The sequence below is a fragment of the Amblyomma mixtum genome, chromosome 7 (assembly GCF_055824585.1).
Source record: "Amblyomma mixtum isolate Tamu chromosome 7, ASM5582458v1, whole genome shotgun sequence".
Lineage (NCBI taxonomy): Eukaryota > Metazoa > Arthropoda > Arachnida > Ixodida > Ixodidae > Amblyomma > Amblyomma mixtum.
Window position 1 is genome coordinate 30,790,147 of NC_143018.1, and position 13,676 is coordinate 30,803,822.

General features: G+C 50.6%; 1 protein-coding gene and 1 pseudogene across 1 annotated transcript in view; one reads left to right on the forward strand and one right to left on the reverse strand.

The window, feature by feature from the left end:
* The first annotated feature begins 992 nt into the window (after nucleotides 1–992).
* Nucleotides 993–13,676, forward strand: part of LOC149335535 (calcium-activated chloride channel regulator 3A-1-like) — a 47,080-nt gene continuing 34,396 nt past the window's right edge. Inside the window, exons 1-3 of the mRNA XM_089553959.1 lie at nucleotides 993–1,168; nucleotides 9,857–10,154; nucleotides 12,061–12,167. Coding sequence (XP_089410085.1) covers nucleotides 1,022–1,168; nucleotides 9,857–10,154; nucleotides 12,061–12,167 — 552 coding nt within the window. The 5' untranslated portion in view covers nucleotides 993–1,021. The remainder of the gene's footprint in view (nucleotides 1,169–9,856; nucleotides 10,155–12,060; nucleotides 12,168–13,676) is intronic.
* On the reverse strand, nucleotides 6,361–9,139 carry LOC149335536 (uncharacterized; annotated as a pseudogene).

Genomic DNA, 13,676 nt, shown 5'->3' on the forward strand with positions numbered 1-13,676 from the left:
GGAAATAAGGAAATAAATAAGTCAATGAAGAAAGCTTAGTTTTTTTTTTCTCAGCGCGTACTATAACGCATAGCTCATCCGTATCGCTCCTTGAATGCCGAAGCTGTGTATTTCACTCTGCAATAGTGTATGACTAGTCGGACACCAGCCGTTTCTGTACGGACCCAAGCCCGGCTCGGGTCCGCAGTTAAGCCCAAGCCCGGCCCGGGCCCGCAACTTCAGGCCCGAGCCCGGCCCATGCCCGGCAAAACAAATCATATCCCGGCCCGGGCTTTCGGGCCAGACCGAGCCCGTGCAGTGCACTAACTTGACTTGCATTCCTTTTTTTTTAACAACTTCTGAGCGTCTTTCAGTCCCCGTTTGTGCCTTTGACCAATCCACCGCCATGAGTATGCTCAATTATCCTCTTGAGGACCACAACAACAGAATCCGTGCTTTCACACCGATTTGAATCTAGGAAATATTTTCTGTTAGACAGTCTTTTATCTAAACGGCGGGAGCCTATAATTTAAAGTCTGTTCATCCGACGGCTTCTGTTGCGAAAGCAATTTGCCTTCTCTTCTGCAGAGTAAGGCGCCGGTAAGGGAATTTTGTGGCCCAATCAGTCATACTTAGTTCGTACAGAAAGAGCAGTTCTACGAAGGTAATCCTCAGTGATCGCTAAATGCGTGAATTGTGAGAGTGGAAAGAATACACCCCGCTCGGGGCCTTCAGACTTTCGTCAGTGAAAAGTTTCATTCTTAGCTTCGTTGCAAGTGTTGTCTTCGAAGCGATGAGCAGCACCAGACGAAAGGCACCTCCTGTTCTTCCCTAGAGTGCACCACTGCTGGTACCGAGCGCAGAAAGGCCATCATTTTGCCCACTTGTCTAGAATAAAAGCTAAATTTCAGGACACTCTCTGTCTCTCCATTCTCAAATCATTGCTACAGAGTTTGAACACAACAGCTGTGGTTGTTACGCCTTTAAATATATCTTTTTAATACTTCCCAGGTGCACTGAGGGCGACGTGAAAGTGGGCGGGATGTTCGGTTTTACGCACGTTCTGCTGCTTCTGCTAACCACAGCGGCGTCAGTCTACATCGACAACGCAGATGGAGGCTACAAGGAGCTTTGGGTATCAATCAGCGACAATGTTCCTCCGGACGAGTCCATCATTGACAACATCAAGGTAAGCAGCTTTTCCTCCCCCTTTCCCCCCGCGGCACTTCGGAACGTTTTTTCACGGCGCATTGTTTTTAGCATGGGTTTAAAGACCGATTAGAATAAGTGTCACGTTAACCAAGGCTCTCCAGTGCCGGAAACGCATGAAATTTGGACACGTGAGCAGTATACGAAATGTGCCCAGGCCGTTCTCATCCACACAGCGGTGACGCTTGCCTGTAAAGAGTCTTAAAGTTTGCCAGCCGCTGCCAGGCTCTGAAGTGGCCTCAAAAGATTGTCCTTGCCTGAAAAAGGAACGGGAGATGAACGAATGAGACGAGACGGTTCCACACACACAGGTGCCGCTGCTAAGGTCCGACGACGTTGTCACCCTCGTCCGAGGTCTTCTAGGAGAGCTGTGGCTGTTGGGAAGGATGGTCCCTGAGTTCTGCAACTTGTCCTCGACCTCAGCATACCACCATAAAGAACGGGACCCATATGACGGGCAATGCAAAGACGGTGGTCGTAGACGGGCCTTCGCCATCTCTGCTCAAGCTACACAGACCACCAGTGACCAAGCAGGTATTCCGCCCCCCAAAATCCGGAGCCAATCGCTAAGAAGCACAAGGACCAACTCCTCTACAAGGGTGGAACCGGCAAGTCACATGGCTATCGCTCCCGAAGTGGTGCCCACCCTCTGTGATGGAGAAATGGGCCTCTTCGATTTACCGCGCTCGGGCTGCCCACTGGCTGCAACAAAGTTGACCTCTGACAGGAAAACGCATCATGGTCACAAGGGCTGGCGGCCACCGGAAACAGACAGCCGGCAATCACGGCGCCAAACAAGAAGCGGATCACGGAGGCCAGATGCTCCCTGTGCCTCTGCGTTCGGCTCTCTCTCATTGCTGCGTACGCGTACGGCAGAAATAGGCTGCTTGGGATTGAAAACAACGAACTGAAGTTATTCAGGGCAGCGCTGACTGCAGAACAAATAGCTGGTCATGCTAGCACCAGTATACATCGGCGACGACGATGCGAGCGTGTGCTTTCGGTGCGCAGTGTGCTGTGTAAAATTCGAGAAATCCTCAAAAGCATGTGATGAGCAATCGCAATCTTACGTGTTTCAGTCGACCCCTCATCGGAGGGAAAAACTGCCCGTGCGTTGCTTATCAAACGACCCGACGTATCGTATCTCTAATGCCACAGCTTTACCCCAGAGAACTGGCACTGGAATAAAAGGCGCTACAATCAAGTCCCGTGTGTCGGCTCTCACGTCCGGAGTGTGCTTGCATCATCAGTGCTGGGAGATTCCTTTTATCTCCTTACTGAACCAAATGCGAAGAGGTGCATGCCTAAAGTACAGCTGCGGGTAAAAAAAATTAGCACAGATCACTGGCGATCAGATTTCGTATATCTCACCAAGCGGCGCTGCGGTACGCAGACCTGCCTAACGGGCCGTTTCCATATTTGCAGCCTAGGGGGGGGGGGGGGGGGGGGGGGACGGCAGGAAGAAAGCTTTATCAAGCGTGCACCGCCCGAGCGTTGAAGTGCCGGCCCTACGTGACTGTGCTTGCGGCATTTATTTTAGCTCGGTTATCATGAGCAAAGATGGCTTCTTTTTATTACTGTTTTTTTATGTGCGCGATGGTTTGTCAAAAGGAACTAGCGTTAACAATAGACGATAACGCTGGTTTTAGCCAGTAATTTTGCTGTCCGTGGCAGTCCGCTGAACCCCCTAATACTGTAGAATGGGAATGGCCCGGCACTCTCGTTATCAGCCTCTTCGCCACCCGCGGCGCCACGCATTGTCATTCCGGCGCTCTGGCGTTCCGTCATGTGTGCTAATCTTTTTTACCCGCGGCTGTACCTCTCAGATATTTTAAGCATGTGTAGATCAAGCGAAGATAAAGCTGTACAACTGTTGGCGACGACAGAATGGACGCTCGCCTCGATCGGCTGCCGTAAGTAACCGTGTGGACACATATATGCCCGCAGAGATGCCCCGGGCAATGTGCTTGTGAGTGCTTTTAATAAAAGACATGTTTCAGTCAAGCGTTTCTTAAAGCATACCCACCTCTGCACTGCAGTGAAAACCATACCGCCCTCAAATATAACACCTCGCAAAACACGTTCAGAACATGCCTGTATGCGCGTGTCTGAGCGCGTACTCGGTCCTGGAATCCGCGGCTTCTTTCGTGAAGGGCCTCAAACAGCATCGCAATATCAGCCGGGTGCACGAAATTAAAAGGCGAAATATTATGTGAATCAAAAGCATGCGATCGTAATATGAAGCGAGCATTTGTGCTTGCGAGGTGGTCGATCGATGTACGATCGCGCATCCGCACGCAAAACATATCAATAAACAGCGATAAATACCGCAAAATGCGTCATTCCAGGCGACACAGACGGTATGCATCATGACCTAGTCCAAACTATTAAAAATTAGGATTCCGCAAAACATTTCATGAAGAACCGCGGTCCTTCTAGCTCATATAAAAATGGCCGTGCTAGCTTCCCGCTGCCATACCACCCGTCTGTAGCCTGCTAGTTGACCGAGCTCTGCCAGCTCAAAATCGTCCTGGCGAGTCTGGCTGCCGGCTGGCAGCCCGCGGGCAGCCAGAGGAGGATAACCGAAGAAGCCCAGTCACAGCTCACCCAGTGTGCTAAGCCTCCTATTGGTCGGACACTAGCCGAGGTAGCCGTGCAAGTTCTACACGTGCAAGTAATTGCAAAGCTGACGACTCTCGTGAATGCCATCGTGTACTGCTTTCCAGCTTTGGCACACCAGCTGCACAAAATGCCTTCAAGTGTTTGATATGTTAGTCCAGTCCATGGCACCTCCAGCCTCATCGTTCCGAGGAGTGCGGATACATCTCTCTGTCATCTACATTATCAACCGCAACGGCAAGCAGCCTTCCTGCACGGAGGAACATCTGCGCTGCGTCTTAAGCGAAGAAGGACGGTCGATGTACCCTGCTCAGGTCACAGCGCTCGCCAGCTATTATGGTTGGTGCGCCGGCTACAGCTGGCTTCTGATTTTAAGCGCGCTTGTCACTGCTTCATGTGCTTGCTGCGGACTCTTTTCTCTACTTCCTGTTATCCTTTTACGCCGCCTTCATCCCTTTCCTTCTATGTAGGGTAGCCAACAGTAACAGCGCTCTGGTTAATATCCCTGCCCTCCCTCTATCACTTTTGTCTATCTCTCTCTGTTTTAGAGATGCGTCCTATAGCGAATCCCGTGTATAATTTCAAGCGCGCTTTTTTGTAGACTAAGCGCTGCATTATCCAAATGGTTTCTTTGGGCACGTTTCAGTTGATCTTGGTTTGCTGTTTTTAAGCGAGAAGCTTCACTACGCTAGTCAACACCGCGCTTCGCGTGAGCCGGCGTATGCCGTAGCACTAGTGACGTCACGCAGGGCGCAGGCTACTGCGCATGTGCGCCGCCGCTTCTCCTCCTCGCCACCGTATGACCTCTCGCCACAGCCGCGCGCACTTGAAATGAGGGGTATATAAGGCCCGCTTGCCCATAGAACAAGCGCACGCTGCCGCGCGCTGTGAGTCATCGTTTGACGTTCGTCGCAAGCGCGTGTTTATCGCGGAACCCGGCAAATAACCGCTTGCCAGAGAATAGGCGTGCGCATTCAACATGGAAGAAGAGCATGACACTACCGACACAGAACAGAAGTGATCATAAAGCATAGCTATAAGCTAAACTGTTGTATCGCCGGCTGGCACACGCAGAGCAGCAGCCAGCCAAGCAAGCACGACGCCAGTAGCCGAACGAAGACCTTTTTAATAGATTAGTTGCGTCATTATATACACAGCTAGGGTAGCCCGTGGCGCCCTCCAGGATAGGTTAACATAACTATAACATCCCCCCTTCTAAAAAATGAGCCGAGGTGGCGGCTCATATGACTACTTCACATTGTCAACAATCACATTTCATAGTGCGCCAACCACGAGGGTTGCCTTCGCTCTCGCGTTGATCGTCGCAAAGTTACGGGTGGTTCCGTACTCGCTGGTGATGCTTGAGCTGCGCAGCTTTCTGTTGACGGTGCTGTTGTCGAATGAGGCCCAAGGAAGTTCCGGGTAGCGCCGAACTGAAAACTTTCGACGGCAGCGGGCAGATGCTCCCTAGCGTACGGCACTAAACGCTCTCGGTTCCACCTGCGACCATCTTCCAGTTCGTAGCTGTCTTAGTGCCCCTGCTTAACAACCGTCAAGGGCTGGGAATACCTAAGAGCACCTTTGGGAATGTGCCCTGGCAACTTGACCCGTACTCGTTGGCCTGACTGAAGCGCCGCGTGCTTGCCAGCTCGTCGCCTATCCGAGTATTGTTTGCTTGCCTGCTGATGTTCGGCCACTCTGTGACGCAACTCTTGAAACTCAATGTCTGGCCTCTGGAAGAAATGGGCACCTGGAGCTCCGACAACATCCAGCTTAGTTCTTGGGTGACGCCCATGCAAAAGCAGGGCAGGTTTTTCTCCTGTCGTCGCGTGTGGTGTGCACCGGTATACTCCAAGGTACTATGTGATGGCATCCTTTAAGGGCCGCTTTTCCTGCAAACACACCTGGACGTAATCCTTAAGCACGCGGTTAAACCGTTCGATCTGTCCATTCGCTTGTGGATGATAGACAGCGGAAAAAGCATGCTTTATACCTCTCTCTTGCAGGAATTCTTTAAACTAGGTTGATGTGAACTGAGGCCCATGATCGGACACAAGTTCTTCGGGGTAGTCTTCCCTGCTGAAAACACTGCGTAGAAATGATGCAACGTTTGAAGACATGACGTTAGCCGTGAAACACACTCCGGGCCATTTCCTAAAGTAGTCGATTAGTGTGATGGCAAACCGGTTATCTGTGGGTGCATACGCAAATGGGCCAACTATGTCAATGCCCAATTTCTGCCATGGACATGAAGGGAACTCTACCGGCTGTAATGGGGGCACTACTAGTCGCGCCGATTTGTCCACGGATTGGCAGACAGCGCAAGACTGAATCAGATGTTCCACCTGTCTGTCCCTTCCTGGCCACCAGTACTTCTCACGTAGCCGTTGTTTAGTCCGTGAAATACCTGGCTGCGACTCATAAGCTGCTGACAGGAGGCGCCCAGTTAGCGATGCAGGCACAACAAACAGCTCGCAACGAAGAAGAATCCCTCCAGCGACAGACAATTCGTCTCGGATACGCTGAAAGAGGTGTGCCCCTGATGGTAGATCCTTACTTGGCGGCCATGACGAGGTAGTCCACTGCATGACGTCCTGCAGCATTCGATCCTGCGAAGTTTCAGCCACGAAATCTTCATGGCTTATGCATGACGAAACAACGCACACTGCGTCATCAGGCCCTTCCGGTTCCATGTGCGCCCCTAGTGCAGATTGGGGCATTCGTGACAGCGCATCCGCCGCAACGTTTTCACTGCCCTTCTGAAATTCTATTGTGCAGTTGTAATCGAGTGGCCGAGCATGCCATCTTGCAATTCTGAAGGGTCTGCGACCCCATCCTTTTGTTGTCAGCAGAGTTACCAGGGCCTGGTGATCCGTGCGCAGAATAAACGAACGGCCCCACAGGTACACACGCCAATGTTCGCAGGCCCATACACACGCTAAAGCATCAAGCTCGCCAGTGGAATACTTCTTTTCCGTATCTGTCAATCTCCTGAAAGCGAAAGCAACAGAAACCACTTCGTGACCACGCCGCTGCTGCAGTACTGCTTCGAGGCCAATTCCGGGCGCATCAGTTGTAACGATGGTCTCAAGGGCAGGATCAAAGAGCTGCAAGCATCTGTCAGACAAAAAACGACGCATTTCATCAAAACAAGTTTGGCACTTCGAATCCCATTGGAACTCAATCTTTTCGCAGAAACTCACGAAGAGGTTCGACCATCTCGGCGTATCGCGGAATGAACTTCGCGTAATAGCCCGTCATTCCAAGAAAGGAACGTAACGTCGCCTTCTCCGTCGGCGCAGGCGCGTTCTGAATGGCTTCAATGTTGCTCTGCGATGGTCGCACGCCCTTATCACTCACGAGGTGACCAAGGAATGGAAGTTCGCTCACACTGAAAATGCACTTTTGATTTAACTTCAGCCCGTTGTCACTGATGCGATGCAAAACTTGCCTAAGGTTCACTTTATGTTCTTCGAGTGAGCTGCCAAAAACGATAATGTCATCAATGCAGCAGAAGGTATTCCTGCAAGATTGTGAAATCGCAGTCATCATTTTTTGAAATGCTGCCGGTGCTGAAGCAAGGCCGAAACATACACGTCGGAATCTGTACAATCCATGGTCCGTGATAAAGGCTGCTAAATCTCGGCTTTCTGGGCTCAGTGGAACTTGGTGGTACGCTGCAGCCAAATCCAATCTCGAAAAGTATTTTGCACCATGCAGCTTATTCAGGAGCTCTTCTGTGTGTGGTAACGGGAACTTGTCGACGACAATTGCCTTGTTGGGCTCACGTAAATCCACGCATAAGCGTATTGACCCGTCCTTTTTCCGCACAATGACAGGCTGACAGGCGGCGATACCCATTCAGAGTTGTCAATTTTTTCAATGATACCCTCACGTTCAAGACGATTTAGTTCCTCTGACACCTAGTCTCTTACTCCTAACGGCAATCGCCGCAATTTCGCAACGACTGGAGTTGTGCCTTCACGAACTCGCACCTTGTGAATGAAGTTCTTAGCCAGCCCTAGCTTCCTATCGAACAAGTGTGCAAAGTCCGCCTGCAATTCACTGGGAATGCCCTGAGGCGCATACGAAGGTTTCATGCAGTTTACGCACCTGCCATCGATTTGCAGATGCAGGGCGACGATGGCGTTCAACCCCAGGATGTCCGTTCCAACTGGCACGACACGGAAGAGCACGTTTGCTTGGCGACCGCGCAATACAACGGAAGCGACGAAACATCCCCTCACAACAATGCGATTGCGTGAAAAATCGAAGAGTGTGGCTGTAGATGGTTGCAACGACGTCGGAAGCTTCAGTCTCTCGTATGTAGTTGCGGACAAAATTCAGACCGCGGAGCCGGTGTCCACTAGCAATGAAATAGTGACAGCGTGCACTTGCACGTCTACCTGTATTCCTGTTGTACGCCTTCGCCCCAGGTGAAGAACTGTCATAACTCCAATGTCATCTTCGGCAGTAACCCCTCGAATGGGCATGAATTGCCTTGGCTCTTCCAGACTTCTGCACATACGTTCGAAATGACCCAGCCTACCACATTTGTTGCACGTCCTTGTTCTGGCTTTGCACGTTGAAGAACTTGCTATGTGCCGCGGGGAGCTGCACCGGAAACAACCCCCTAAAATTGGTGGTCGGCTGGCCTAGCGCTGCTCTAGAGACTGCAGAACGCTCTGGTCGCCCGGTTGGTGTTGCATGACGCTCTATTACGTGAACATCCGGACGTGGAGCGAGTTGCAGCGAATGCTGCTCTGTCGTTTCCCATTGCTCTGGCAATGTCGAGCGCACGCTGCAACGTCAGAGCAGAACCTTCTAGCAGCAGTCGCTCCCGTAGCTGGCGGTGGCCCGTCTTTTCAACAAGCTGGTCCGGAATGAGTTCTTCCACTTGCGTACCAAAGTCACATGTAACAGAAAGCTCTCGAAAAGCTGTGACGAATGCATCCACGGATTCACCTGGCAGCTCAGCACGCTGGCGGAACCTTTGTCGCCCAACAATGGCATTAGTCGTGGCAACAAAATATTCTTCGAGCTTTACCGTGGCGATGTCAAATTCATCCTGTTTGGTCGTTGTCTTATCGGCCGCATCTCTGTCTTGCTGTTTTCCTGCTGAAGCTGACGACTGTTCTTCTGGCAATGCGTAGAAAATGCGCTGACCTTCCACGCCCAAGCAGTGCACCTAGAGTGCTTTCCTACAATCAGTAGGGTGGGCGTTGTTCCCCGAGGCGAGGAAATAATTTTCAAACATCCTTCGCCACTGCTTCCATGGAATGGCTGGCCTTCCCGGCGCTGGCAGGAATTCCGGTGGCTGAAGCAGGTTCATCTTGTAGCTTATTCGCGTCCACTTCTATTTACCTCGTCGTCATCTGTTGTATCACCGGCTGGCACACGCAGAGCAGCAGCCAGCCAAGCAAGCACGACACCAATAGCCGATCGAAGACCTTTTTAATAGATAAGTTGCATCATTATATACACAACTAGGGTTGCCCGTGGCGCTCTCCAGGATAGGTTAACATAACTATAACATAAACCATAAGCATCACCGCAGCTTTTCGCTTCGAGATATCCAGGCTTAACCTGAGCTAAACACCCAGCCAATTTTTTGTAGCCTGCCGCGATGCGTTTATTCTCTTTTTGAAAAATAATAATAATACGATAGAATTAGGGGTCCCGTTCACGAGAACAGCAAGCGTCCGTCCGTCTATATCACGGTAGCAGATGGGCGAGCCTGTCAACTTGTGCTCAGTCCATCTGTTTTCCTCCTTCCGATGACAATCTCCCAGCGTGTTGTCGCCTCGCTCAAGAATACTGTTCGAAGTAATGTGCATACCAAGCCAGGCAACTGAGGAGCAACAAAAGCGCCAGATGGATAAAAAACGAGCAAAATAAAGATAAGGAATATGTAGAGGTAAGGTACATGCCACGCGACTATAAAGGGAAATACTCTAGGTGCGTGACTGATTAGCAACCACGTGAAGTTTAAGATTTAATATATTGCGACACGATGAGTACATATTGTGAGCATGTTGAAAATGCACAGCGGCTGTTCCTCTCCTCAACCGAGTTCCTCCACAAGGCCACCAGTGGGCGTCTGTACTTCAAACACGTCACCATCGAGATTCCCAAGACGTGGCAGAAGAGAAATGGCACCCGGACACTTTCGTCGAGTGCCTTCTACAGGAGCGACGTGCGCGTCGACATGCCCACGGAGGAGAACGACGACAAGCCATTCACACATCAGGGGAAGCCGTGCGGCCATCCGGGAGACTTCATCCAGCTCACTCCCGGATTCCTGGCCACAATCAACAACTCCACGGCCAAGAGATGGCTTAACCCAGGTACTTGATTTAGTTTTCGACACAATATTTGCGCTTTTAGGTCTCGTACGACGATGGCCGTTCTTGCCAATGAAGATGAGCGGAGGCGCGTATGTTCGCGTAGCAACATACAGTTCTTGTGAAGAGGAGAAGCGTAACGAAGGAAGGGTAAAAACGATGCTGCCATGGTGGTAGAGAGAAGGGGGGCAGAGACAAAGGAGGAAAAACAAAAAGTAAGAGCACTTTAAGCTGCTGTGGATGTTTCGAGGAGACATTAAGTTTAGGTGGGTAGGATGGCTACACCAGGGCGCTTAAGAATAGTGGAACACCTCCGTAAATGGGAAAGCAGAGTGCCAGTTTGCGCGTGCAGAACACTTGCCCCCAGAGCACTAACTAATCGAGAGTCCTCCTATTTCCTCTGGTGACAGGTGGCGGGTCACCGGTGCGTTCCTCGTACCACGCACGTGTATGTGGGCAGTCAGGACAGGGTGGGAAGCCACAGTCGGGATGCAGCCGTTATGCCGCCGAAATGAGTGTTACACTGTTACGAGGAATTCGCTCGCAAACGCGCCGGAATCATCTGCCTGTGCTGTGCTGAGCATAGAGTGTAGCACAAAACCAGAGAATCGATGCGCGCAGCAAAGTGACCAAATGTTTAAGGTGCATGGTTTACGGGGGTTTAACGTCCTAAAGCGACTCCGGCTATAAGGGACGCCATAGGGAAAGGCTCCGAAAATTTGGACCACCAGGAGTTTGTTATCCTGCGCTCACATCGCACAGCGCACGGGCGTCTAGAATATTGCCTCCATCGAAAATCGACCACCGCGCCGGGGATCGGTCCCATCTCTTTCGGGTCAGCGGCCTAGCGCCATAACCAGTGAGCCAACGCGGCGTCTCAAAGTGACGAAAGGAAGAGTGAAGCAGCCGAGAGGATGAGATTGCGCCGCGTCACTCAATCTGAGGCACATCGGAAAGTAGCTGTACAGCACAAGGGTCCTGCAGTGCGCGGAGTGACCCAAGGTAATATATTTAGAATAATTCTAGACCATGTGTGCAGTCAGTGTGGGCAGAACAGCCTTGCAACCATAAGATTTCTTCGTTGTTCCGTCGCATAATCCGGCAGGAAGCGAGAAATTTTTTCATGAAGCGAAAATTGGCGCTGGAGTGAAAGTTAGTTTAAAAAATTGGCACACGCGTAGCTTGGTTCAGCCTGGTAGGTTGCGAAAGCAAACGAAGCCTTGGTCGAAACACGTTATATATATGTAATCTTCTCTCAGAGAGAGGAACGGAAGGAGAGAGAGAGAGAGCAGCAGCGCCGTGGTTACCCTGGGTCCGCGCCGACGAGCCGAGCTGGTCTCCAGTTTTCCCCACTCGATGTGACGTCACTACGGGGGTCGTCTAAAGGTCAAACGTGGTTACCGCCGGGGCCACGCTGACGGCTCAAACCCTAGCGTAGTATTGCTTTCGCAATAAAAATTAGTGTTTATATGGCGACCTGCGTAACCAGAGCTGATAACTGGCCGTGGTAATGGACGGCGCCACGGATGCCTGCGTAGGCAGCATGCCCATTCCGTATTGGCGGCAATTCTCGCGGGCATGCGCAGTGATGTCGGCTCGCTCACGGCGCTTGCCGCGTTCATCGAGTGGCATCAGGCCTGCGCGTGCGCCTCTCTGGCTGCGCGGCAGAACTTCCTTCGCGCCGCCGCTGGCTTTTACCACCACGAGAACACGACGAAGCTACGTTGACACGTGAGCAGCTCCCGTGGCAGAGCAGCACGTAGTCAATAGACAGAGAGGTTGAACTGGAAGTTTGTCCAGTGTTGTTAGCTTAGGTTCGGGTCTGTTTTCTCCTCCGTTCTGGTGCCAAGTTCCAAACTGCATTTTATGCTTAAAAGTATGATTAAGGAAGACACTAACTCATTCGCAGCGTACGTGTTCGTGCACGAGTGGGCCCACTTTAGGTACGGCGTGTTCGACGAGTACGGCAGCCGCAACGACAGCAGGCACCCCCTCACTTACTGCCACAACGGAACGGTGAGCCACACGGGAAATATTGGATGGGGTAAACAACGAGGGGAGGGGTTTGCGGTTTTTTGGCAGACAGTTGTAAAAAAAAAAGCTGATTACAAACAGATATTTAGCGTAGCTAGAAAGACAACTATACATAGAATGAGGCTCTGTCGTGAACCAAGGGTTGCAATTGAATTACCAACGCTCCGTGACCATTTCGGTCATTTAATTCCTGAAATGGGGCTAAAATTCAGAGCACCTAGCGGACAGGAGATCTCGAATTTTCTCCGCGGCTTCGCGTAGGATGTTCACAGAGGGCACAGATCCCGAGCATATGTCAGTGTTCTCTTTTGTGGAGGAGCGAGCAAATACCTAAAGGTTGTATCTTGTTTTCTGTGTTTTATTGGCGCCAGAGACTCCTTGAATAATACAAACCCAACGAGACATGCTTTCTTTAAAAATGTTCGCGTTTGAAACAACTATAGTGAATTTCAGGCTCCACCTAAACGTTTTCTAGTGAAGGCTTAAACCTTGATAACATCAGCTGCATGTAACCGGTCGCAATGCGACCTAGGTTGCACGCTCTATGCGATAGTTGATGTGGGCCTGCCGATCTCCTCGGCAGTCACAATCGTCGTTCCATGTATTGGATTGCGACCCAGAGACAAATTTAAACGGCATACCTAAAGCGCAAATATGGACGCAGACATGCCCGGTAACAAGGACAATAGAGCTGGGTAGTGTTTCTATGGCATATACAAAAACACCAGTCCTTGATAAACGGACGAAGAGCCCAGCGGGACCTCCAAGAGCTCCGGCACGTCATCGTTCGAGGCTGGCGCGCAAGGACCGAGTATTTGTGCGTCAACAGCGCCCCTGAATGACTTAGTTTGAACGCTTCCAATATCTTTTACCAGCAACGGGAACGAAAAGTGCATTTGGCCAGTTTCCTGCTAGTTTTTATCAACAGGCGAAACCTGGAGAAAAGCCTTGCGAATATGAAGCAGCGCATAGTGCCTTGAAAGAGAACGTTCAAATTTTTCCTCTGCCACTACTCTATTCTTTAGATATGAAAAATAGCATTTCTAATCCCTCCTAATTTTCTCACCAGCAGATGCACTTGGTGTATTCAGGCTGGTGCAGATGATAATGGTGATTGTAGAGAAAATGGGTAACGCGAAGTTTGGTCCCTGGGAACGACCAGAATACAGTTCACGAATGTTTTGTCGCCATCACGAACGAGATCTGTCGTTTCTGGAAGTCAATCAACCTATTAAAATTTATATGGCTCAATTAACAAAGAAGACCTATCACCTGTTAGGATTGATTAGGATTTAAGAGAGATAAACACATGAAAAAGTCAAATCAGCTTTGTTCTTTCTTTGAGCAGGGACCTCTTTTAGCCAAATAAGTAGCTGCTGAGCCGTTCATTACTTAGCCACGGCTAAAAAATAGAAGAGGAAGAAAGGCAGAGCAATTTTTTATTTGTGTTGCATTGTTGACCTATCAGATGCGCTCACCACTTCGTAAGTG